This window comes from Borostomias antarcticus (genome assembly GCF_949987555.1).
Source record: "Borostomias antarcticus genome assembly, chromosome: 10".
Taxonomy (NCBI): Eukaryota; Metazoa; Chordata; class Actinopteri; order Stomiiformes; family Stomiidae; genus Borostomias; species Borostomias antarcticus.
The window spans coordinates 19,595,146-19,620,289 of NC_140243.1; the positions used below are offsets into that span (position 1 = coordinate 19,595,146).

Genomic DNA, 25,144 nt, shown 5'->3' on the forward strand with positions numbered 1-25,144 from the left:
ATGACACACTCACAGAGTCGCCTCCCGCTGACGGCGCCGCTGTCGGCCATGAGGGCTGGAAAGGTAGGATCGCGACTGGTACTATGAACCTCGGGGTTCTCTTGCTCGGGTGGGATGTGGGGTTGTGTGTGTGTGTGTGTGTGAGTGGTGGGGGTGCAGGGTGCAGAGGTTGAAAGTGTTGACCCTGGGTCTGACTGAGATTTCGGTTGTATAAATGCAGTTGTAGCATAAATATGAGTTTAGAGATACAAAAATTCTGTTTCTTTGTTTTATTTGTACTGGTGTGTTTGCGCACGTGCGTGTGCGTGTGTGTGTGTGTGCGTGTGTGTGTGCGTACTCGCTGGCATGAAGATCAAGAGACCACAGGCTGAATTCAACAATGGGGGGTGGAGAAGCCAAGCAGGTGGCACACAAAGTTCGTATGTGCGTGCGCGGCTGATGTGTGTTCAATTGGGTGTGTTTTAGAGCAGGTTCGTCAAGTGGATGTGCTGTCGTTGGAGAGAGCCCTCTAGGCACTATGTGGAAATTATGGGATGGCAAGGGGGCTGCTGGTTGCTAAGGGAGGGACACAAGGGGGGAGCGACCGGGCGAGCGAGTTGTTTGTGGAAAATCTGGACTGCTCAGGTGTGTGACAGTTATTGTTTTACAGGTACGGTGCAGTGGGGGCGAGCTGAGAGAACTCTGGGAAGTCGTCACGACTTAAAGGAAAAGATTGTGGATTTCCTCTGTAGACGGGTTAAGAATATATACTCGGTAGGCCGAAACCTGACTGAATCGTCCATCAACGTGCAGTTGTGGGGAATCGCTGCACGTTTCGTACGATGGTACGAATTGGATTTGGCCGATGGCGAGCAGCTAAATCCGTAGCCTGTGTCTCTATCTCATCCTCTCTTTCCTAATTGAATCGGTCTTATCTCTCTCCACCTTTCATTCTCCCCCTCTTATCTTTTGTCTCTCCTCCAGGTCTCACTCTCAGTCACCTACCGTCCTCTGCTCTCTCCCAACCCAACCCCCCCATCTCTACACTTCTCTTAACAGTTTATTTTCTCATACGGTTTCCTTTTACCTCACTTCTCTCAAGCTCTTTTTCTCAATCCTTCGTTCCATTTGCAAGGTGGGAGGAGAAAGAGTGTGAGTGAGTGGAGAGTGAAGGGGAGAAGATATCGGGCTCATCAACTTTTTCCAAATCGTCCCTCACATGAAAAAGAACTGCTTCTGCAAGTCTCGCTAATGATAGTGGGTATTATAGGCTACCAACTGAAATAACCTTTTGGCCCCATCTACACGAAGGCGAGAAACGGTTGTGCGCTCGTTCTTGAGCTACAGGGAGCGTCCACTAAGATATTTTAGGTATTGATGCACCTGCTTCCTGGTATCAAAAGCACGGAAACCAATGTGATCCGTATGAAAAGCAGACCTGGTATTGTTGTGGCATTCTTTGGTAACCGACTGCGTAGGCAGGCAGCTGTATTGTGGGATTATATTCAATAAGCACAGATTGCCTCAGACGTGGGAGGGGTAGGTATGCGTCTATGACGATGATGAAATGACTTATTATTACCAGCACAGTACCTAGCTTATAAATCCATGTTGGGTTTGCCACTGAATCAAGATCCTTGCTCTTGGACTTAGCTGTTTCGTCTACAGAACTCTGAGCCGCTGTTCTCCTCCACTCCTGTAGGTGGCGATGTCTCCAGGAGAGGACGGTCTGATCGGGATCCCCTTCCCGGAGCACAGCAGCGAGCTCCTGTCCCGCCTCAATGCCCAGCGGAGGGCGGGGCTGCTGTGTGACCTCACCCTGACCTCCCGGGGGGCGCGCTACCCCACCCACCGCTCCGTCATGGCCGCCGTCAGCCTGTACTTCCGGCGGTTGTTCGGGGCCGAGGAGGGTGGCGGGGGGGGCCAGGCGGGGGAGGTCCCGGGGGGGGGGGGAGGAGGAGTCGGAGTCGGCGGGGGGTTCAGCGTGTGCCAGCTGGACTGCGTGGCGCCCGACGCGCTGGACGCCCTGCTAGAGTTCGCCTACACCGCCACGCTGACCATCCGCAGCTCGGGCATGAGGGATGTCCTGAGGGGGGCGCAGCTCCTGGGGATCCAGTGCGTGGCGGACGCCTGCAGAGACATCCTGGGGGAGCCGGTGGAGCCGGAGGGGGAGGCGGCGGAGGACGAGAGGGCCTACCACTCGGAGAGGGAGAGGGGGGCGGAGAGGGGGGCGGAGAAAGGCTCCCGGAGGAGGAAAGACAGGAGGAAGGCGGCGAGAGTCGGGTCGGAGCAGCACCGGCCGATGCCTCAGCACGCCGGCCCGAACGCGAGGCACTCCCCCTCGCCCCTCCCCCACGACCACGCCCGCTCCCTCCCATCCACCCAGCCCCCCAGCCCCGAGGCGGAGGAGCCCCGCCCCCCCAAGGCGGGGCAGAACGGGCAGCAGAGGGGTGGTGGCGGCGACCCGGGGAGGTTGGGGGCGGCGGTGAACGGCGGCCACTGGCCCCGGGACCGCGTCCTCGTGCCCAACCCCGCCTCCCACCCCGACGACCGCCTGTCGGAGGAGGAGGAGATAGAGGAGGGGCTTGGCAACGGGGCGGGCTCTCTGGGGGTGTCGGCCGCCGCCCCCGCATCTCTGGCCGACCGGGGTGGAGCCGGAGGCGTGGGCAGGAAGAGGAAGTCCCAGACGCCCCAGCAGTGCCCCGTCTGTCAGAAGATCATCCACGGGGCGGGAAAGCTGCCCAGGCACATGAGGACTCACACCGGAGAAAAACCCTTCCAGTGCTCCGCCTGTGGCGTCCGTTTCACCCGGTGTGTGTGTGTGTGTGTGTGTGTGTGTGTGTGTGTGTGTGTGTGTGTGTGTTGCCATAGTGTAACGCCAGTCATCTTCTGCTCAGCACACTGTTCTTTTATTATTTCTCCTCATCTCTCCCCCCCTGTCTCCCTCCTTGTCTCTCTTTCTCTCTCTCACTCTCTCTCTCTCTCCATCAGGAATGACAAGCTGAAGATCCACATGAGGAAGCACACGGGGGAACGGCCATACCCCTGCCCCCACTGCCCCGCCCGCTTCCTGCACTCCTACGACCTCAAGAACCACCTGTCGCTCCACAGCGGGGCGCGCCCCTTCGAGTGCCCGCTCTGCCACAAGGCCTTCGCCCGCGAGGACCACCTCCAGCGCCACCGCAAGGGCCACAGCTGCCTGGAGCTGCGCACCCGGAGGCCCCGGCGCGGGACCGGCCACGGGGAGGAGGGCAGCGAGGGTGGAGGGGAGGGCAGAGGGCACGCGGCCGACCACCTCGACCCGCGCGAGCCCCTGACCGCCCCGCAGGCCTCCGCCTTCCTGCCCCGCGGGGCCGTGGGCATCGGGGACGGCGGCCCCGGGGTCGGGGCCTCGCTGCTGGAGGCTGAACGGGAGAGGGTTCTGACCCTGCAGGCGCTCTCTCTCCTGGGGCCTCACCGGCTGCCCGCGGGCCTGCCCTGGAGGGGGCTGGACCTCCGGGGGGTCAGAGGGGTGGGACCGGAGGGGGAGGAGCCAGAGGGGACCCGCTCGCCCACGGCTCCGCACGAAAGGTGGGAGGAGGAAGACGAAGACGAGATGGGAGAGGAGGAGGAAGAGGAAGAGGAGGAGGAGGAGTGAGAGGAGGGGACTCTGCTCGGCTGGGAGTGTGGGTGTGTGCGTGTGCATGTTTGTGTGCGTGCGCTTGTGTGTTTGAGATTTAAAAGAAAAAAAAAGATTAAAAAAAGAGCGCTTACAGAAAAAAAGCAAACAAACAAAAAAAGGAAAACGGGTTTTCTGATGTTATTGTTCCATGGCTCTTGACATTTTATTTCTGTTGTCTTTTATATCTATTTCAGTTTCATTTTAATTATTTGACTTTATGTTCAAATTATTTTATTTCCTGTTCTTTTATTTTTGCTGTACATAAGCATGTTGAGAGCGTATGGTTCAGGGATGCTTTTCTGTCACTATGCAAACTCAAGCCTCAGTGACTTAAAAGTCAGGAGCTGAAACGATCAGATGAATGCTTGAGGGGAAAAAAATGAATTCTATCAAATAGATTATTTGGGGAACAGGTGAGGTGACTGTTGTAAAGAAGATTACTTTGCAGTAATATTATGGTGCGTAGATTCAGGTGCAATGATCATCAGGTAGGGTTTGAGATTCTTCTTCTCCACTTTGTGTGTTCTTACAGCCCTCCTGTGGGTGGGACTGCTGGGTCACCTCTAACTCTTTAGACAGGTTGACCCCTGTAGATACTTGTCTTACAGAAGCTGTCCTCCTTTCTGTTGGGCACTAAATACCAAAGATTTTAGTTGATTTCATTATTAAATCAGTTTGATTGAACACAGGTGGAAAGATGTGTGTAAGGGATACGGTTTGGTTTCAAAGGACCTTTTGTTGGAACAATTCTTCCAACTGCTTTATTAGTTTAGGGGGAGTTTGGGGACTGCTTCCACATGTGAGAGACTATCAAGCTTAAACACTTGATAAATATTGCCTGACCAAAAAAAAAAAAAGACCAAGTCTGGGTCTTTGGACGATTGTTGATGAGTTGACTTGTGTTGTTTCTAAGTTTACTTTTTATTTTGTCGATGATCCTTCCTTTCTAAAGTCTGTGTCTTCCAAAGCGCTCAGTTGATTTCCCACGCTTTCATTAAAAAAAAAAAAAGAGAAGAAAAAATCGAGAGGATAGGATGAATGAGAGGGCTTTCTGTATTTATTTATTTATTGTTATTTATTGTGGCTTTCCAGATGAAACTGTTAGTGAGATTGACCCCAGGGCCGGTCATGCTGCTCCAGGCCACTGGGGGTCTCACCAGAAGCTGTGCTGTGCTGAAAGTGAAGGTTGTAAAGGCTGCCCGTGCACCCTGCCCGTTAGTCTACGTCAGTCTACGTGTCTTCTATTGGCTATTCTTCCTCTTCTGCATTTTTGCACATTTAACCCCGTCAGGTACTGCAATAACACAGCCACATCCCATCCTCTGGGGCAGAGAGAAGGGAATAGATGGAGGGAAGGAGAGGGGAGAGGAAGAGTGAAAGCACCCTCCCTCTCTCTCTCTCTCGCTCTCTCTTTTTGAAGATGACTACTGCATCTTAGCCGTTCTGACAGACATCTTCAGTTGAATTGTAGACTCCATTGCACATAATAAAAGGACTACTTTCAGTTGTGAACACCACATGCACAGTACTGTACATTTCAATGCATGAGTTGTCAAGGTAGTTCTTTTACATCGCAGGCAGGCCTGTAGTCACTGTAGTGTCTACGAGGCCATTGGTGTCTAGTTTGTTAACAAGCTAGACTTGCATATCTTGCGTCTTGTTTAACTAAACCATCTTAGTTTCATGGCCTCAGTTACTCTGGAAAAAAACAAGCAGGAATTTAGGAGACCAGCAACCGCTTTGCGGTCCATCGTGGTCCATCGCAGGGAATAATGCTCTGCTTTGCTTGCAGATAATCAATCCTTTCTTTTGTTGTCAGTCATTCTTTCATTGGCAATGAGTTGTGTTTTATTTGCTACTCTTCTGTAACCCTTGTAGCCTAAACCTACTGTAGCAGTAGTCAACTGGACCTGTGCAGTCCACTCCTTGCTGTGTAGAAGAACTTTTACGTTCCTCATTTATTTGCACTATAAAATTGAGAACCTTTGGCTTTTTAGTGTCACCTCCCCTGAGATTCATTCCACAACTTCACTCGGTTTTGTTTATGACTGTAAGAATGAAATAGAAGATATTTATCAATCATCTCAACTCAACTAACATTGAATCTCTTTCTATTACAAAGCTGTATAGAGTTATGATAAATATGTAATGGGGTGAAGTTGCCTTGGATTTTGTTTTTGTTTCGTTTTTTTGTGCTAACTCTTCTCAGGAAATCTTGAGCAATGCACTAAGTGATTATGCAAAGTTGTGGGGATAAATGATATGTATAAGACATGTATAACATGTTTGTGGGGTACAGACATCCTTCATTGAAAAGTACAGTTTCAGATATACAATTTTATATGTACTTTTTGAAGTGGGCAAAGAACGCTTGTGGAATCCAAACATCAGACCTATTAGGAAAACTTGAAACGGTGCATAATATAATATCTGAACCCTCTCACGTATATTGTGGTGTGAGGCTCTTGTACATGAAGGGTGTTTCTGCCTCTTGCCTGAGCTTCCTGAATGAATGAGAGTTACCCTGATGCCAGCGGTGAAACCTGTGTTTCTTTGAGCTGATTGTTTTCTTTAGCTTTGGTGATGGGACCTGGGGTCTGGTTTGGAGAGAGACCCCGCTATCAGGGATACATTTTTGTCTTTCCGTTTTTAGTGGACCTTTTCTCAGAGATAAGAATTCATTTTCCCATAATTTGTTTCAGATAATGTAAAGAAAACGAATAAATAAACAAAGATATATATCACTGTCTCTTTGTGGTTTGATTGTTAGATAGGCCTACAGTATGACCACTGCGTTGTTAGTTTTTCGAATAATTATGGGTTGAATTATAGCCTATAGCATAACTTTAACAACACTTTTTTATATAGGCCTACCAAATAGCTTTCTTATCAATTCACATTCAATAGCCTAGCCGTAGGCTATGTGCCCTAATAGGAAATAGAATTGAAAGGGGCCACAGGAAGTTTGGCCTAGCCTACTTTGATCACAAATGTCTGTGCGTGAGCTAGCCTACTATTTTATTCAATAAAACACGGTGTCCTATAGGCTTAACAATAGTTGTTTCATTATATTGTCCTAGATGCTGACGAGGAAATGATTTGACTGCCGCAGCGTTTTCGCGGCGCACTGGAAGCGTCATAATCCGATTAGTTTAGAGAAGGCCACTCAACCAGACTTGAGCCAATTTGTCAAATAGGGCAACAGCAACGTATTTATTGTATTTTATTTTATTTTGCATTTGTGAATACAGAAGTGATAAGGTCAAGCGGACACGTCTGAAAGAACCAAAGGTTCCCAAGAACATCACCTGCCATCTAATTTCCGTGTCAGGAAGGTGAGTGGAGGTGAGATTAGCTGTTGCTAGGTTGCCAGAGGACCATGTATCTGAGCACTTCACTGACATGTTTATTGCACATCAACTAATAACAACCCATGTTCTGCTGTGCTATTAATGTATCTGCACATTGCCCAAACCAATAACGTCAACCAACATCCAGGAAACACCAGTTTTGGATTGGTGTGGTGTGATTTGTTTGCTGGTGGATGGATTTTGCTGCCTATTTTTAAACTTCCAACATTCTAATAACTGCCAACTTTAGAATGTTGGAAGTTGGTTGGCGTTGGTTGGGGGGGGGGGGGTTGGGGGAGTGTAGTTAGGCCTAATTATTAGGCTATTAATTTAACTAACCGTTAAACGGGTTTCTCTTTCGTAAAATTACGCGCAGCCAGACCCTAAAGCCCCTTTGAATGAACCGTAGGCTAATTATTGAAATAGGCCTACTAACGTGACATGTTGACAGTTTAGCCAATGTTATTTATTTAGCGTGGCTAGTCTAGTAAATTAATATAGTTAATCTAATAAAATAATAAAATGCCTGGCCTACCTGTTTTTAGATGCTGACGTTGCGTCGAGTGTTTTGGAGCGCAGGAGCGGCGCGTCAATGCTGTGACTCACGAGCTCTGTGTTACAGCACTGCAGCAAAACAACAGGTTGGCTATTCTGACTCTGAACCTAGGCCTCTTCGTCAATGTTGTGATTCAGCAAAGTTCACAATCTTTCTGTCTAGAGCTCTCATCCTTTCCTGCCCCCTATCCCGTGTGTGTTACCAGGAGAAGCCAAAGAAGACCAAATTTGGTCCATTAAGTGATCAAGACCGGATTTTCACAAACTTATTTGGCCGTCATGACTGGAGGTAGAACCACAACAAAACATGAATCATATCATCAAGCATGTCTGATCCCAGCTTGGTTCTTTGGGTCTAGTGATCCAAAAGTATTTTCTTTTCTCTTTTTCACTGCAATTCATCTCACCTGATCTAATGTTTCCTATTTCTCCTGACCTCCCTGTTCCAGTCTGAAGGGGGCACTCCGGCGTGGTGACTGGTACAAGACTAAAGAGATCTTGCTGAAGGGGACAGACTGGATCCTGAATGAGGTGAAGATCTCTGGGCTCAGGGGCCGGGGCGGAGCGGGCTTCCCCACCGGGATGAAGTGGGGCTTCATGAACAAACCCAGCGACGGCAGGTGAGGATCACAGCGCTCCGACCGGAACCATACTCAGCCGTACGGATGTCGGCCACCTTCAGCGGCCCCTGTGTCCCGTGTCCCAGGCCCAAGTACCTGGTGGTGAACGCGGACGAGGGCGAGCCGGGGACGTGTAAGGACCGGGAGATCATGCGCCACGACCCCCACAAGCTGGTGGAGGGCTGCCTGGTGGCCGGCCGAGCCATGGGGGCCCGCGCCGCCTACATCTACATCAGAGGGGAGTTCTACAACGAGTCGTCCAACCTGCAGGTAGCCTACACTCACTCACCAAGGAAGAGGGGATGGATGGATGGATGGGATGGATGGGATGGATGGATGGATGGATGGGATGGATGGGATGGATGGATGGATGGATGGATGGATGGATGGATGGATGGATGGATGGATGGATGGATGGATGGATGGATGGATGGATGGATGAAGATGAAGATGAAGATGAAGATGAAGATGAAGATGAAGATATGGATGGATGGATGGGATGTGTGAACGCATGGGTACAGAACAATCATAGCTTACCAGTCCTTATCCCGTTCTTAAGCTGTCCTCGTCTTGTTGTGTGAGGCTCTTGTACATGAAGGGTGTTTCTGCCTCTTGCCTGAGCTTCCTGAATGTATGAGTGTTACCCAGATGCCAGCAGTGAAACCTGTGTTTCTTTGAGCTGATTGTTTTCTTTAGCTTTGGTGATGGGACCTGGGGTCTGGTTTGGAGAGAGACCCCGCTATCAGGGATACATTTTTGTCTTTCCGTTTTTAGTGGACCTTTTCTCAGAGATAAGAATTCATTTTCCCATAATTTGTTTCAGATAATGTAAAGAAAGCGAATAAATAAACATTTGTTTTTCATGATTTTTTAAATATTTTCTGCTCTGATCCCCTCCGCCAGGTTGCCATTAACCAGGCCTATGAAGCAGGACTGATCGGGAGGAACGCGTGCGGCTCTGGGTACGACTTCGACGTGTTCGTGATGCGGGGGGCGGGTGCCTACATCTGTGGGGAGGAGACGGCCCTCATCGAGTCCCTGGAGGGCAAGCAGGGGAAGCCCCGCCTTAAACCCCCATTCCCCGCTGACATCGGTGAGGGGGCTGGCCCTGTGACCTTCGACCCCTTAGCTCTTCCACCCTCTGTTCCATCACCACTTGATTATTCAGTGAACTTCTGTCCTCCTTCTAGGGGTATTCGGATGCCCGACGACAGTAGCTAACGTGGAGACAGTTGCCGTGGCACCCACTATTTGCCGTCGAGGTGGGGAATGGTTTGCGAGCTTTGGGAGAGAGAGGAATTCTGGGACGAAGCTGTTTAACATCTCCGGTCATGTGAACACACCGTGCACTGTGGAGGAGGAGATGTCTATACCCCTGAAAGAACTGATAGAGAGACATGCAGGTGTGTGCGAGTGTGTGTAATAGTGTATTTATGAAAATGTCTTTGCGTGTGTGTGTTTAGCGTACAGAATTATTTGATATCCCTTCCCCCACTGATTGGTGCAGGGGGAGTCAGTGGTGGCTGGGACAACCTACTGGGCGTCATCCCTGGAGGTTCGTCAACTCCCATAATTCCTCGCTCAGTGTGTGATGACGTCCTAATGGACTTTGATGACCTGGTCCGGGCGGAGACCGCTCTGGGCACTGCCGCCATCATTGTCATGGATAAATCTGTAAGTCGTGCCTAGAGATCATTCGGGCCGAACTATTTGCAACTTTATTTACATTAGTATACAAATACATAAATAGAAAACTGTGAAGAATGCATGTTGTTGGATCCCATCCTTCCAGACTGATGTGATCAAAGCCATCGCCCGCTTGGTTGAGTTCTACAAGCATGAGAGCTGTGGCCAGTGCACCCCCTGCAGGGAAGGTGAGGAACTGCAGTCTCTCAGGTTTCAGTCCAGTTTGCGCTTAGACAATGCATCGTGATTCAAATTCAGTCAAATCGGGGGTATTTCCCTGTCTCCTTCCCAGGCGTGGACTGGATGGATAAGATGATGTGGCGGTTCGTGCGCGGCGACGCGGCGTCCTCGGAGATCGATATGATCTGGGAGCTGAGCAAGCAGATCGAGGGTCATACCATCTGTGCCCTGGGGGACGGGGCCGCCTGGCCCGTACAGGTGAGACTCCCGGGGGTCAGACAGACGCCAGACTGGGCGCTGGACCAGGTAGGAGAATGACAGGTGACCGAGACAAAGGACAGGTAGAACCGCACTTGTCCTGACTTCTACCGTGCCTCATCCGGTTCCTCAGGGTCTGATCCGTCACTTCCGTCCGGCCATGGAGAACCGCATCGCTGAGTACAACAGGAAGAACCCTCCGCGAGAGCCTGAAGTTGAGATGGTCTGAGGACTGACCTCTGACCTCTACATGCTGGTTTCCTCCCTCCTCTCTTCCTGTCATTGCAGTCAGGTTCATAAAACTGCCGTTATGGACCAGATATTTCCTTTATGTATCCTTAATTTAAACAGGGTTTAGTCTATTGAGGTATGGGTCTTGTTTACAAAGACGCCCGGTCAAGAAAGATAAGTAAATATCTTCTACATCACTCTTTGATGATGGTGTATGTTTACTTATTTCAATGTACAGTATTTCTGTGTACAGTATTCCATCATTCATTCATCCCTTCACCAGTGTATCATATTATAATAAAAAAATAAGTTCCATTAAACTGGCCTTGATGTCATTTCTATTTTAATCACTGCAACAATCCCACTGTATTTATCAACCAATGCTTTAGAAGACACACACAATCATAAATAATGCTCATTTATTTCACAAAACCATTGAGAACATTTCAGTCAGATTGCCTTAAAGCAGGTTAAAGACAAAAAAAGCCTGTTTGTAAGATCTGTACTACAAGGAAGGAGGGTAACTCTCATTTAGACAAAGAACAGAAGGAGTGCAGGAAAGGTGGAAGAGGGTAGACTAACCCTATTTCTTTTTACAAAGTCATTAATTATTTGCTATTATGTGCATGTCCTTCCCTGCAGCTTTTTGCTACCCTAGTAAATCTAAAGCTGGCCTGGCACCATACCAACAAAAACACAATGAAATCTTTCACCACCAAAGCATCCGCTTCTTTCTAAGTGCCTCCACTTGATAGCATGTAAACGCCCGGGGAACCTTACCGCTGCTCACCAGTCCACTTAAACCAAACCAAACGCTCACATGCTTGGCTTTTGAGTCTTTTCTCCCGTTTATGAGTCTGTTTACATCAGTTTACTGTACAAATAAAAACACCCTCGTCACTGATGGGAGCATAAGAAAACGTTTTCAAAGGGAAATCCAGTTCATCAGCGAAAGGGACCCTGTCCACAGAGGAGGTCCAGGCAGGGGTGAGGCGGTCAGGACAGGGGAGGAGCGGAGGGGGTCTGGGGGGTCTGAAGGGGAGGTCGGGGGGAGTGTGAGGCGCCGTCTCAGGGCGCCATCCAGAACGGCATGGCCGGTTGCTGCTGCTGCTGCTGTTGTTGTTGTTGTTGTTGTTGTGTCTGTGTTTTGGTTCGAGGTGGTGGCGGAGGGGGGCAGCGGTACCCCAGCATCCAGCCTGAGGAGATGGGGGGAGGGGCCCCGGGGTTACCTGGCCCCGAGGGTTTGGGGGCGGAGTGATCCTCCTCTTCATCGGAGGAGTCGCCTGCGTACGCCACAAGCCCCGCCTTCATGCGTTTCGCTGAGGGCTCTGCAAGGGGGGAGGAAGGGGAGGAGCCGGGGGGGAAGGGGAGGAGTCGGGGAGGGGAGATAAGGAAAAAGAGGGCGGGGGGGAAGAGAGACACACAGCAAACCAGACGGAGAGACACATACACAGAGAGAGAGAACAACCGAAGACCAGAGCACATATTTCAGAAACGACAGTTCAAAGTTAATTGTTTACCAGCACGTTTTTTTTTAGGGAGAGACAAACAGTTAACAGTGACATTGTTTGGCAGCAGTGGTGAGTTAAGTAGAGGAGAGCAGGAGGGGCATGGGTCGGCGGCAGCAATTGGTCAGTGGGTAGAGGCAGCGGTTGAGCCGTCCAATCACAAGGCAGGAACAGGGAAGAGCCGTACCCACCCCCCAATCAGCATCCAGCGTCACCCCAGAGACACATGGAAGAGAAGAAAAACACAGAGAGAAAGAGAAAACACAAGAAGAGAGAGAGTCTCGTTAGTGAGGGGGGCACGCGTGATACAGGCGCTCCCGTCTGATGACGCGATCACAAAGGGACGGTTGGCATGGAGGTTCGGGCGGAGTCCGACCCAAAAACGACCCTAGGCCCCTAGCCCCGAGATCGCAAAGACTTGGATTGGTATAGGCAGTATGGTGATAGATCTACCTTGCCCTCTGACCTTGGAGCACAGTGCTCAAATCTATCCAACCCTCTGAGATCTCGACAAGTACCCATGGGTTAGGGGCTAGGGGTCACTTTGGGAATGGGTACTGCTTTGTTCCTCCCACATGACGTTCCTAAGCCGTTCACGGTCACAGCGACGTGCCAACAGCATGTCAGGCTGCATGCAAAATAACCCCAAAACTTGATGTAGAAGATTCTCCTAACCTCTGAGACCTCTAGGATGGGACGGCCAAACCTGAGATCCAAACCATGACCTGACTGTGGACCAGTAGATCAGGGCCCCCCACATCTACCTAGTGTCCTGTGGAGCGAGGACTGGGGTGGGCGGTGCGCTCTCTAGCTACCGGACTATGAACGCGCGGGGGGCGGGGGGTGGTGAAGGAAGCACAGGACACAGAGAGACTTCCAGGCCAGGGGGGGGGGGGGGGGTTTGGAACTCTGTTTTGGGGTCAGAGGTTCGCTGGGGGTCAGGACCTTACCCAGGGGGCCTTGGAGGGGCCTCCTCTCCTCCACCTTGGGGCGTGCTCCTCCGTTCACGGGCATGGGGGGAGGTGGCATTAGCTGCCGACTGGAGAACAGAGAGGGAGAGAGGGAGGGAGGAAGGGAGGGAGGGAGAGAGAGAGGGAGGGAGGAGGAAGAATAGAAAATAATAAGCTCAGCATAGGACCGACCAATCAGGTTTTTCAATCAACGGTTGCAAAGCTCTCGACGGAAACCTCTAGGATCAGGTCAGCCCTTTTCCACTGACATAGTAGCTGTGACACTAGGATATCTGCGCCAGAACCTCCTGGTCAGAACCCCCTGGTCAGAACCGGGTTTGGGCCTTTACCTGTCCCTCTCCCTCGGCGGGCCGGAGGAACTCGGTGTCGGGGGTCCAGAAGCCTCGGGGCTGCCCACGGGGAAGCCTGCACCTAAATTAGTCATATGAATGGGTCCATGCTATGAGCAGAAAAACACACAGGCGCATTAGCAGACATACTCTCCTGTGTGACCTCTCCCCTAACCATGCTCCCCAGGGTTACATGAAGATCATCACACACACTATGGAATCATGGTTACAATATAGTTTGTCATAGGATCAAACAAAATGAGATACTGTAGGCTGAGCATGTGTATATAATGATATTTATGTTTTTTAAGCAAAAAATACCTTTTTTCTGTACCTCCATATTGCAATTAGAAAGGCATAGTGAGATATGATGTTCATACTATGTTTCAAACAATCAAGTCAGGTATTCACACTGGTGGGGAAATTGGATTATGTAGTTTCAACAAGCACAAATATGAGTAAACAAACAGACAAACACCACAAAAGTATTTCTAACTGAAATTCGTGATTATTCTGATCACAAAACAAATAGACAAATATGGGAGAACTTTGAAACAAGAATAACAGGCAGAGGGAAACAGATGACAGGAGAGAGAGAGAGAGAGAGAGAGAGAGAGAGAGAGAGAGAGAGAGAGATGATCACCTGGTATCCCAGCAGGCCACTGTCTGCCTCGTCTGGCACCTCCTCCGTGAAGCGTCTCTTCTGCGGAGGATTGGCTGAGACCACGGGGGGCGGAGCTTTGGGCAGAGCAGGAGCAGGCGGAGAGAATGGAGCTGGAGGAAGAGTCTGGGGAGAGAGAGAGAGAGAGAGAGAGAGAGAGACAGAGAGAGAGTAAATAGGGACATGTCTCGACAGACACGAAAAACAAACCTCTTTTTCTTGTGCGTTTGCGGCCTGCAAATCCCTTCGCTGAGGCGCGATGACTCTCACCTGCGGCATGGAGACCGGCGCCGGGGGAAGGGCGTACTGAGGGCCCGGGGGGGGGATGCCGGAGGGCGCCCCTGGGGGGATGGGGGGGGGCACCGTGTAGGGGGGAGGGAGGGGCTGGGGCTGGGGGGGGGGCACCGGCATGGGGTAGCCCGGCTGGAAGCCCGCCGGCGGGTAGTAGGAGGGCTGGGGGGGCATCCCGTTCACCACCGGGGGCTGGAGGAAGCCTGGAGGAGGGAGGAGGAGGCACACGTTAGGGCAGTGTTTTTCAACCGGTGTTCCGCGGCACACTAGTGTACCGTGAGAGATTGTCAGGTGTGCCGTGGAAAATTGTCAAATGTCATGTGAAATGTCAGTAATAATATAAAAATTATAATAATTATTATTTTGAGAATATGACTGACTTTTTTGACTGTTTTTATTTTTCCAAATGACAACTGTCTTCAAATTTCAACGGTTGTAATTTCTGTCGGCCTATCATACGTCATTTAGGCTATGCAATCAAGCAGAAATCGCTTGGCATGTTCCTTCTCACTCAGGAATGTCACGGACATGCAGCGTTGTACGAGATAATAGGGGAACATTTGGAAAGCCTCGAGGAGAAGATGTCATTTTATTTCCCCTTAGCCTCCACTGACTCATTGGACTGGGTGAGGAACCCATACAGCTCATCTGTTCTTTTCGGAAAGAACATGACTTTGCAGGAGCAAGAAGAACTAATTGAACTGAGACAGGACCGCGGTTTAATACTGCGCTATGCGGATTTAACTTTGGACAGTTTTTGGCTTACTGCTGCCAAGGAGTTTCCTATCGTGGCAAATAAAGCCATTTCAACTCTGCTCCCCTTTTCCACAACATATCTTAACGAGCTCAGCTTCTCAAGCCTAACTGCAATTAAAACAAAAAACAGAGAGACAGAGCTGTTGAACAAGAGCTGCGCATGTGCCTATCATCTATTCCTGACAGGATATCAATGTTGTGCTCGAACAAACAGGCCCAGATTTCACACTGAGTAAGAAGAAACGAGGCTCCGAGCCTGTGTAAGATAAGTAGTAGAATCGAATTCAGAGACTTAAGACTAAATAATGATCAAACTCAGGTTTTGTAATAATAGTAGGCTATTTATAATTATAGGGAGAATTGAACTCAGAGCCATTGTAAATAAATTAATGAAATAAAAAATGTTTATTAAAAATTTTAAATGCTCTTTGTTTACGTGTAGGCCTAAATGGTGACAAGTTTCATATGCGCTCCATTTAATTAAAGTGCCTAAATCTGACTGTGTGTACCAGTTACTGTATATACATCTTTCCATGTTAATTATTCGTTTTGGGATGGTGGTGTGCCGTCAGATTTTTTTTAATGTCAAAAATGTGCCGTAGCTCAAAAAAGGTTGAAAAACACTGCGTTAGGGAACGTCCACCGCCATTGAGAAGCACTCGTTTTTTGTAGTTGGCGATGGGTGTGCGCTCGGCTACCCCGTCAGACCCTGCGGGGAGGAGAGGAGGGAGGAGAGGAGGAGGAGGAGGAGAGGAGGAGGGGGAGGAGAGAAGGAGAAGTAGCTGGAGGAGAGAGGTCTGGCGGGGCTGGTTCTGTACCTTGAGTCGGCATCATGGCACTCATCTGGTTAAGGAAGCGTGAGTACTCTGCATGTACCTGGAGAGAGAGAGAGAGAGAGAGAGAGAGAGAGAGAGAGAGAGAGAGAGAGAAAAACAGAATTATTTTATTGCTATTGTACTTGACATACATAGGATTTTTTTTCAACACCGTGGAGCCAACAACAACACAACAATGCATCAGTGCAGGGACAGGACAAGACAGGACAGGACAGGACAAGACAGGACAGGACAGCAGGACAGGACAGCAGGACAGGACAGTGCAAAAATACAAATATAGTGCAAAAACTAGCAGTGCATTTGGCCTACAAAAAAGACAAGTGCAATAGTCAGTACAGTAATCTATAGCATAGTATGTAGCAGCCTGTATGTCCAAGACAAATTTCCCTCGGGACAAATAAATGAATGTTGAATCTTAGTCAGAGAGTGCAGTAGTCAGACAGAGAGTAGGGGGGGTTAAGTTGTTTCTACCATTATGAGGCAGATTCTAGCCTCTGACTCTGAGCCCTATTGAAAGAGATCCAATCCCAGATATTCATGTAAAGGAAAAATCTTACTTGGTTTAGTTTAGATTTCAAAGAACACGCTGAGTGGTCGTTCAAGCTGGTTTCAAACAAAGACAATAGTTTATTCTATGTTACAATTTGCAATTCGGAATCCGGGGCTCGAGTGAGTCAGATGTGGACGAGGTCGATAGGTCATAACGTGAATAAGGAAGTGACATAGTTTCAGGATGAAGAGGACAGGGAAGTGATGTCACACAGGAAGAGTTTGTAGTTTTAACAGACTGATCTATGAGAACGAACTACAAATTTAGAACAACAGTCAAGTAGGAAAACAAAACACTTTGGTGAGACTTGAATTTCATTCACACTCACCGTCTGCAAAAGGTTCTCACACAGGGTCTTAGCTGCTGCAAGCCCCTCTGGTTTGGGATGACTGGTAAAGAGGAGGAGAGGGAGAGAGGGTTTAGACACCCCCCCTACTGGTACAGCCTCCAAATCCACCCCACCACCCCCATCTGCTAGCATAGAAGTCCGCTCGCTCTTTCTCCGGGTCACTATAGAACCTGACAGAACCCGGGAGCTATTCTCTGCGTGGGTCTGAGCCCCTATCAGCGCAAAGTCTGGCATTCACCCGATAACATTACATTTACTTTACAGTCATTTAGCTGAGGTTTTTATCCAAAGCGACTTACGCTAATTGTATTAAACATAGGAAAAGCCAGTGTACTGCTACTTGCCAGAACTCACAAGTGCATCTCCTTTCTAAAACAAGTGACTAAGAACATAATCTAGTGCTGAAGGCAAAGTGCAAGAGTAGCAATCTAAAATACAATAGGTGCTTAAGAGGGAGAATTGTGGTAGTATCACGCCTTAGCACCATGGGTATATATATAATAAAGTGTATTATTATTATTAGTAGTAGTATTTACCTGATGTAGATGTACATGGGTTCGAAGGCTTCTCGTCCGGAGGCGGGCTCCAGGCATCCCGAGCCGCGGCCCCTGAGGAAGACTTTGGCCCCTGTCTCGATCTGGATGTGCTGCAGGTAGGAGCAGCCGGGGCCCTCCACCCTCTCCTTCACCGTGAAGCCCTGGATGGCGTGTTCCAGGCCCACGAACAGCTTGTCCTGCACGTAGTGCATCTGGGGGGGGCAGTTCCAGGTAGGGTTGCAAATGTCAAGGAATTTCATTAATTGATAACTGTTAACCTTAACAAACGATAGTCGATTAACTGATAAGAACGTCCCACGCCGGACTGCGCTTTGCTCGCTTAATTTTTGTGTCTTCTTCCGCTGTGTCGTTGAAATTTCCCGGCATCCCAATTAGCCTTCACTACATGGCGTGGCGCCCTCATGTGCATTCAGACCTTAAATCATGATTACATTTCACACAACTCCCGTTGATAAGGTTCATTCCCCCAAAAAAGTTATGTTCCATTAACAAGCAATTAATCCGAGTAACCAAATCTTACTCGAGTAAATTCGCTAGTCGATTAACGATTAACATCCCTAGTTCCATTGTGTATTAACATCCCTAGTTCCAGAGTGTATTAACATCCTTAGTTCCAGAGTGTATTAACATCCCTAGTTCCAGAGTGTATTAACATCCCTAGTTCCAGAGTGTATTAACATCCCTAGTTCCAGAGTGTATTAACATCCCTAGTTCCAGAGTGTATTAACATCCCTAGTTCCAGAGTGTATTAACATCCCTAGTTCCAGAGTGTATTAACATCCCTAGTTCCATAGTGTATTAACATCCCTAGTTCCAGAGTGTATTAACATCCCTAGTTCCAGAGTGTATTAACATCCCTAGTTCCAGAGTGTATTAACATCCCTAGTTCCAGAGTGTATTAACATCCCTAGTTCCAGAGTGTATTAACATCCCTAGTTCCAGAGTGTATTAACATCCCTAGTTCCAGAGTGTATTAACATCCCTAGTTCCAGAGTGTATTAACATCCCTAGTTACAGAGTGTATTAACATCCCTAGTTCCAGAGTGTATTAACATCCCTAGTTCCAGAGTGTATTAACATCCCTAGTTCCAGAGTGTATTAACATCCCTAGTTCTAGAGTGTATTAACATCCCTAGTTCCAGAGTGTATTAACATCCCTAGTTCCAGAGTGTATTAACATCCCTAGTTCCAGAGTGTATTAACATCCCTAGTTCCAGAGTGTATTAACATCCCTAGTTCCAGAGTGTCCTAGCGGACGGGGGTCCGTCCAGAGCGGCCATGCTTAAAGACTCTTACCCCGGACTGGTAATGTGGCTTGTGGTGGGGCATGGGGGGTAGTGAGGGGGGCGGGGGGTGGTGCTGGTGGTAGACCACCGTGGCTGGGCTGTAGGAGGACGAGGGGGCGGAGGAGGTGGCCGTGGCAGCTTTCACCACCCCGTTGGTGATGATCTCCTTGATCCTGTTCACCGCTCCTGGAGGGGGGGGCAGTATTATATGACCCACATCACATAACCAATCGAGTGCATTTCTCACCCATTGATTTATATCTATTATAATGCAATTCTTTTTGCGCAAATAAACATTGCTCGATGTGCCTTAAGAGAATCCTATCTGGACTTTCAGAGAAACTGAGAGTCCAGATAAGAAGATATGTACAATCATGTCTCTCTCATGAAGTATCTAGCCCATGTTTACTGCTCTTCTTCGTTCTTAGCCAATAGACAAACATTTTCCGGGAGCTTGTTCGATCGTCTCGTTGATTGTGGTCAGGGAATCATTTTTACAGCTCACTTTTCTGGCCCCCGGGTGAAATAGTTTTTTGGCTTCCCTCTGGAATATGTAGGGGTGGGACCTATACCCTCCCATTGCTCTCTGTAAAGCACATTGTGTTGCCTCTGTGTATGAAATGTGCTATACAAATAAAGTTTGATTTGATACTGACTGTCGACGAGCTCCCTGGTCTGTCCCTGGACATGCAGGTAGAGCGGCCGGTCCCTGGGGGGGGGGAAGAGGAGGGAGAGGAGGGGGGAGAGGAGGGGGAGAGGAGGGGGAGAGGAGGGGGGAGAGGAGGGGGGAGAGGAGGGGGGAGAGGAGAGGGAGAGGAGGGGAGAGGAGAGGGAGAGGAGGGGGGAGAGGAGGGGGAGAGGAGGGGGAGAGGAGAGGGAGAGGAGGGGGAGAGGAGGGGGGAGAGGAGAGGGAGACAGCGTTACACCGCGAGTCACGGTCCCTCAGAACGGCCCGTCAGACCCGACAGGAGCAGACAAAAGCTGGGAGAGTCACCGGGAGTGACAGTGGCTGAAGGAAGCAGCACTCACCCAGGCAGAGCCTTGCCCTTCTCCTCTGCTGCCATGTAGCGCCCCCTAGTGGAGACGGCAGCGCCGCTCACTCTGCTGATCTGGAGGCGGGTCAGATTGATTGATTTTATTTATGGATTGAGTAAAAACAGTAATCCAAGGGATGACATGAAAGTGTAAACACTTATTTCCAACATGGTCAGTGGTGAACAACGTAAACATCCAGGTAGAGGATAGAAAAAATATATTATCTTTGACTTACAGTTAAGATTATAACGGTATGGATGATTGGCCATGCCATCTAAAATTAATCAATACATTAACTAATTAAGTCTTTGTTTGTTGGCTCTGACCTCATCCTGCGTCTGTCCTCGGGTTAGAAGGTTCCGACAGGTGAGAGGAACGTCGTTAATCTCTACCTCCGCCACCACCAGGTCGTCCTTGGCTTTCATGGGCAGCTGAGGCTTCCCAAGACCTACAACCTGAACGGAGGGTAGTGACATAGTATAGTCGAGGTTAGTGTTAGTGTCACAATGCCAACATTATGACTTTGATACGATACCTGTCTAAAATATATCGATACCAATACTGAAACAATACCAGGGGAAAAAACCTAAAACATCAGGGAAAGTAATGGAATATTAGATGACAACTTCCCTTCTCCGTTCCCTACACTGGCTCCCTGTAGCAGCTCGCATCTAGTTTAAAACTCAGGTACTAGCCTACAGGGCAATGAAAGGAACAACCCCCTCCTACCTCTAGGTCATGATCAAACCCTACATACACCCCCCCCCAGCTATGCTCTGCTACCTCGGGGCGAGTGGTTGCCCCGTCACTCTGAGGCCCCTGCGGTCGATCGACACGGTCACGGCTCTTCTCTGTCCTGGCCGCGAGTCGCTGCCCATCTTTCGCCACAGGCTCAAAATTGATCTCTTCAAGAAGTACTATCACGATCCTCCCTCTTAAGCACCTAAAGTATTTTTAGATTGCTATTCTTGCACTTTGCCTTCAGCACTAGAATATCCTCTTAGTCACTTGTTTATGTTTTGTCATCAGTCAGACGCCAGCAGCTAAATGCTAATAGCCTGATGCTATATGGTGTAAATCCATGGTGTTACGGTTCTGTTTGCAGATAGATAGATAGACAGATAGACAGATATAATAGATAGATAGATAGATAGATAGATAGATAGATAGATAGATAGATAGATAGATAGATATACTGGGTATTTGACGACAGGTTATCACAGTACTTTTCTAGTATTGGTATACCGTGCAACACTAGTCGAGGTATATGTAACATACCATAGGACAGTTAAGGGAGAGGGAAAGGATGGGAGAAGTGAAATAAGAATAAAGGAAAGATAGAGGAGGAATATGTGTGAGAACAGTACCCTATAATGTTGAACCTTTACAGGAAGTTGCACTACACACATACACACAGAATACCCTACACAACCTCTACTCAGTGTAGCTGGCTACCACAAACAGATTATGGCTAGAACACTTCAGTAGTCCAATGCATACCCTATCAGGGGGTCCCGAGGGGCCGATCTGGGAGGGTTTGAGCTTGCCCTTAGCCACCAGCATGGCATTAATTTTGGCTGCCACAGCAGCAGCTGCGTCCAGAGCCCCGGTGGGCGCAGCCTCAGCGTCCCCCATCCCACCTGCACCAGGCCCTGGACCGGGCTGGTCCCATTTGCTACGGCGGCTAGGGAGAGAGAGAGAGAGAGACGGGGGCAGGCGGGGAAGGATTGGGATAAATTATACTGGACCGGGATTGAGAGAGTAATATTTCCTCCAATCCTCCCACTTTTAGTAGTACTGTTTAACCGTAAATGTGATAGCTAGCTGTAGACTGCATTATGCACCGTTGTGGCTAATGTTGGCTAACTAGCACAATCTTAACTAAGAGTTAGCTACCTAGCTTGTCTAGCTAGCTTGCGTTACTCTTGGCATTGGCATCACTTCAACCAGCTCACTTACTTTACAGCGGCAGGGTAACGTTATGCCAGCACAACAACAACACTCCGCCATTATTATACGAGCTGCTGCTGCTAGTTCAGGCTAATGTTAGCTAGCTAGGCTTCTTTACATATCACGTTATATTTTACGACCTATACACAACAGACAGCATTTGCTCACTCACCCGCCGTTTTGTGTTCCACCAAATGACATCAATATCCCGTTTTATAAAGTTATACTGAATGTAAAACGCTGCAAACTCCAGACAACCAGAGCAGAGACAACCTCGGCCAGACAGTGGTGTTGTGCACTATGTTGCTTGCTTGATGATAGTGTGTTATTTCCGTTTCCGGCTTTGATAAGGTAATGGAAAATGGTGTTATGGCGATTTTAGCTCTTGAAATTCAAAATCGATACGTCAGTGTTTCCATCAATTTATTTGATATAACGTCCCATGTGACATCTGGAAATTTTCATTAAACTAGAAGCAAAACGACAAGGCATTTCCCCTGTCTATACAGTATAAACGTCCTCCTGCAGGCCTAATGTTAGTGTTTACAGTATGCTAGTACCGAAGAGTGCCGCGGAGGGGCGCTCAACACCATCGTTTCACCTAACGACTGCTACCAGGGTACTGTAAGCTACCTGCTTCTTTCATCACCTGCCTGCCATCCTAGAATTCTCAGAGGTGGCACATCGGGCCGCTAACTACGTCGGTTGAAAGTTTTCAAGCCACAGTGGGAACCTCATGAATTTGGCGACGAGATTTCGTAAACTGGGTGCGTGCATGACTCGACAGGTAAGGTCGTTGAATGTTCTAGCCTATGTTTATGCACGTGAGACTTAAGTGATGTCGCATTGTTTGAATGTCGCCACTGTTGTTTACATATGCCCGCTAGCTACACACAAGCCCGTTTTATTTTGTTTTATTAGGAAAATGAGCTTTGTTTTGTAAATGGTGTGTTGGCCTTTTAGACCTTGCTTGCGTCATGATTGGCCTGCGCCGTTCAAAAGCATATCCATCATCTCATGAAAACCTGTAAACGAGTCAGTCATGTCAGTGATTACTGCGCTTTGTAAGTATATTTTTGATAACACTACTGTTTGATTCAACTGACCTGGAAAACTTTATTCCACTCTTTTAAAAACGGAAATGGGTAGGCTACCTTAAAGGACAATGCTCGTTTTTGACAACCTGGACCTTATTTACGACATATTATAAGACGTTTGACTCACCGAGATCACTTTGGTGTAGTTCGGAGGCATGTAGAAGAAATTTAAAATCCAGCGCAAGCCAGTATATCCATGTAATGGCGGTGGTCGGGGCACTTAGAATCCAGTTCTAAAAATCTATTTTCTGCTGCGAAACGGTTGTTTTCATCAATCTGTCTTTATGAATCGCTAGTTCTTACATAGAGCGTAGGCCTGTTGTGGTTGTTCACATGCCTCTGTAATATGATCTTTAGAAACATCTTTAGACACGAAATAGCTTCCTCACTTGCTCCAGCAGGCATGCGCACAGCGTGCTGGAGCAACGATTGCGCGCTGTGCGCATGCGTGCTGGAGCAAGTGGGGAAGCTATTTCGTTTCTAAAGATCATATTACAAAGGCATGTGAACAACCACAACATGCCTACACTCTATGTAAGCACAACTAGCGATTCATAAAGACAGATTGATGAAAACAACCGTTTCGCGGTAGAAAATAGATTTTTAGAAACTGCATTCTTGGTGCCCCCACCACCGCCATTACATGGATATACTGGATCGCGCTGGATTTAACATTTCTTCTACATGCCTCCGAACTACACCAAAGTTATCTCAGTGAGTCAAACGTCTTATAATATGTCGTAAATAAGGTCCAGGTTGTCAAAAACGAGCATTGTCCTTTAATCCATAGCCGAGTTGTCTAACTAGTTGTCTCCTAACTAGGTATATTGAGCACGCTGATTTTTCTATGGCCAGGTTCAGGTGAGACAAATTCCTTTAGACAAGTCCCAAGATTTCATTGCAGTGCCCGCCATAGTGATGTATGACTCTCGTCTGTCTCAGGCCAGACCAAACTTCCCTCAGTTGTGCTGAGGGTTAACCCAGGCCTAGTTCTGGTGGAGGGAGAGTCCCTGAGCCTAACCTGCCAGTCCTCTCTGCCTGCCCCTGCGCTGGCCTACAACATAACGAGAGACAACCTGACTGTGTCCACTGGATCCCAGCCTCTCTTGATAAACACGGTTACTAAGAGCAACTCTGGCAGGTACAGGTGTTCAGTTACCGACCACACAGGTGCAGTGAGGCACAGCCGTGAGGTGCAGGTTACTGTGGAAGGTGAGAACGTCGTGGGGGGGGTTGCCGCATCTGAATCAATATCTCCTTGGTCTATATACACTATCACTTCCTCTCATTCACACTGGTTGGATAATCAGGGATGAGAGATATAAACATGACAGAAGTGAATCAGTCCTGTTTTTAACACAGCGGAGCTACTGGAAAGGAAGGAAAGCTGTAGGAAGCCACTTTAGACTATTGTGATTCACCCTCTGTTTTGATTCTGGGGAAATTAGATATATAGAAGTTGTAGAGTTGCTAAGCACATCGACCATCCACTGGTGCCGGACAATATGGTTAGAAAGAATGCAAAAAATGTAGGTCCGCACTCACAGCTTTGTCAAGACCTGACAAAGACCCACCTTGGGTCGAAACGTTTTTTTGTCCTCTAGTAATAAAAATACCTTGGAGCAGCTGTCAGTGCGGGCGACAGTAGATATAGTAACAGTAGTTTGCAAGAGAATTTAGCTATTCTTTCTTACAAGTGCAGCAGAAATGCTTTACCTGTCATGTGTTGTGTGACAGAGGGTGTGCCCCGGCCCACTCTGTCTGTCGAGCCCTCTGGGGGGGAGGTGCTCTCTGGGGACACTGTCACCCTGACGTGTCAGTTACCCAGCCACCCAGGCTGGACCTTCTACTGGCACAAAGACAGGCTGGGGACAAAGCCTGTCACCCAGGTCAGTCACACTCACACAGACAGAGATTAGACAGTTTTGCACTGCTGCTTTCCACTTAACAAACATTAAAGGGGTAGTTCAGAATTTTCGACACAGCTTCATTTACGACTTAGCCATTGTGTTGTTGATTGATTGAGCGATACTTCACCTCCACCCATGAATGCATTTTGTGGCTCTGTGCGCGCACACCTGCATGCAAGCAGGACATGTTTGGTATTGCTGCATTCGTTAGGTCGAGACTGAGAGATTTTTGCGCTGAGGCTCTGTGTCCAAAACTCCCCCTCCCCAGAACTACCCCTTCAAGAATATACAACTTCCCCTTGTTAAGAATGTACAATCTATTTTGGGCCTTTAAGGCACTCTTGACCAAATCTGACTCATTATCAAACATAATTTCTTTGACTTTGAATTAACAGAGCGTTATTAAACCAAGATAATAATGACTCCAAATGATCCACTCTCTTTCTATTTGAGGTTCTCAGATTATTCCTCAATGTGTGTGTGTGTGTGTATGTATGTGTGTGTGTGTGTGTGTGTGTGTGTGTGTGTGTGTGTGTGT

The 25,144-nt window shown here is 48.5% G+C and overlaps 2 protein-coding genes across 2 annotated transcripts; one reads left to right on the plus strand and one right to left on the minus strand.

The window, feature by feature from the left end:
* On the plus strand, window positions 1–10,518 carry zbtb7b (zinc finger and BTB domain containing 7B; the record flags this gene model as incomplete). The annotated part of the gene is made up of 13 exons (XM_084444579.1): window positions 1–63; window positions 1,682–2,790; window positions 2,971–3,549; window positions 7,613–7,631; window positions 7,752–7,834; window positions 7,995–8,165; window positions 8,252–8,435; window positions 9,069–9,258; window positions 9,356–9,568; window positions 9,673–9,839; window positions 9,958–10,039; window positions 10,144–10,289; window positions 10,423–10,518. The coding sequence occupies 13 exons, from the start codon at window positions 1–3 to the stop codon at window positions 10,516–10,518; spliced, it is 3,102 nt and encodes a 1,033-aa protein (XP_084300705.1).
* A 413-nt stretch (window positions 10,519–10,931) lies between these two features.
* On the minus strand, window positions 10,932–21,890 carry khdc4 (KH domain containing 4, pre-mRNA splicing factor). The gene is made up of 14 exons (XM_084444148.1): window positions 21,772–21,890; window positions 21,150–21,333; window positions 19,976–20,104; window positions 19,644–19,723; window positions 19,271–19,323; window positions 18,625–18,800; window positions 17,308–17,519; window positions 16,751–16,811; window positions 15,855–15,912; window positions 14,260–14,483; window positions 13,972–14,115; window positions 13,329–13,438; window positions 12,979–13,067; window positions 10,932–11,848 (listed from the first exon to the last, which is right to left on the minus strand). Exons 1-14 carry the CDS (start codon window positions 21,798–21,800, stop codon window positions 11,589–11,591), a joined length of 1,809 nt encoding a protein of 602 aa, XP_084300274.1. The 5' UTR covers window positions 21,801–21,890; the 3' UTR covers window positions 10,932–11,588.
* Window positions 21,891–25,144: the final 3,254 nt, after the last annotated feature.

Coding starts and splice junctions, on each gene's coding strand:
- khdc4 (XM_084444148.1), bottom strand. CDS start 21,800: ATGTCATTTGGTGGAACACAAAACGGCGG. Junction 16,812..17,307: donor CCCATGTACATCTACATCAG/GTAAATACTACT, acceptor CCTCTTTACCAG/TCATCCCAAACCAGAGGGGC. Junction 14,484..15,854: donor TGCCATGATGCCGACTCAAG/GTACAGAACCAG, acceptor TCCCTCCTCCAG/GCTTCCTCCAGCCCCCGGTG.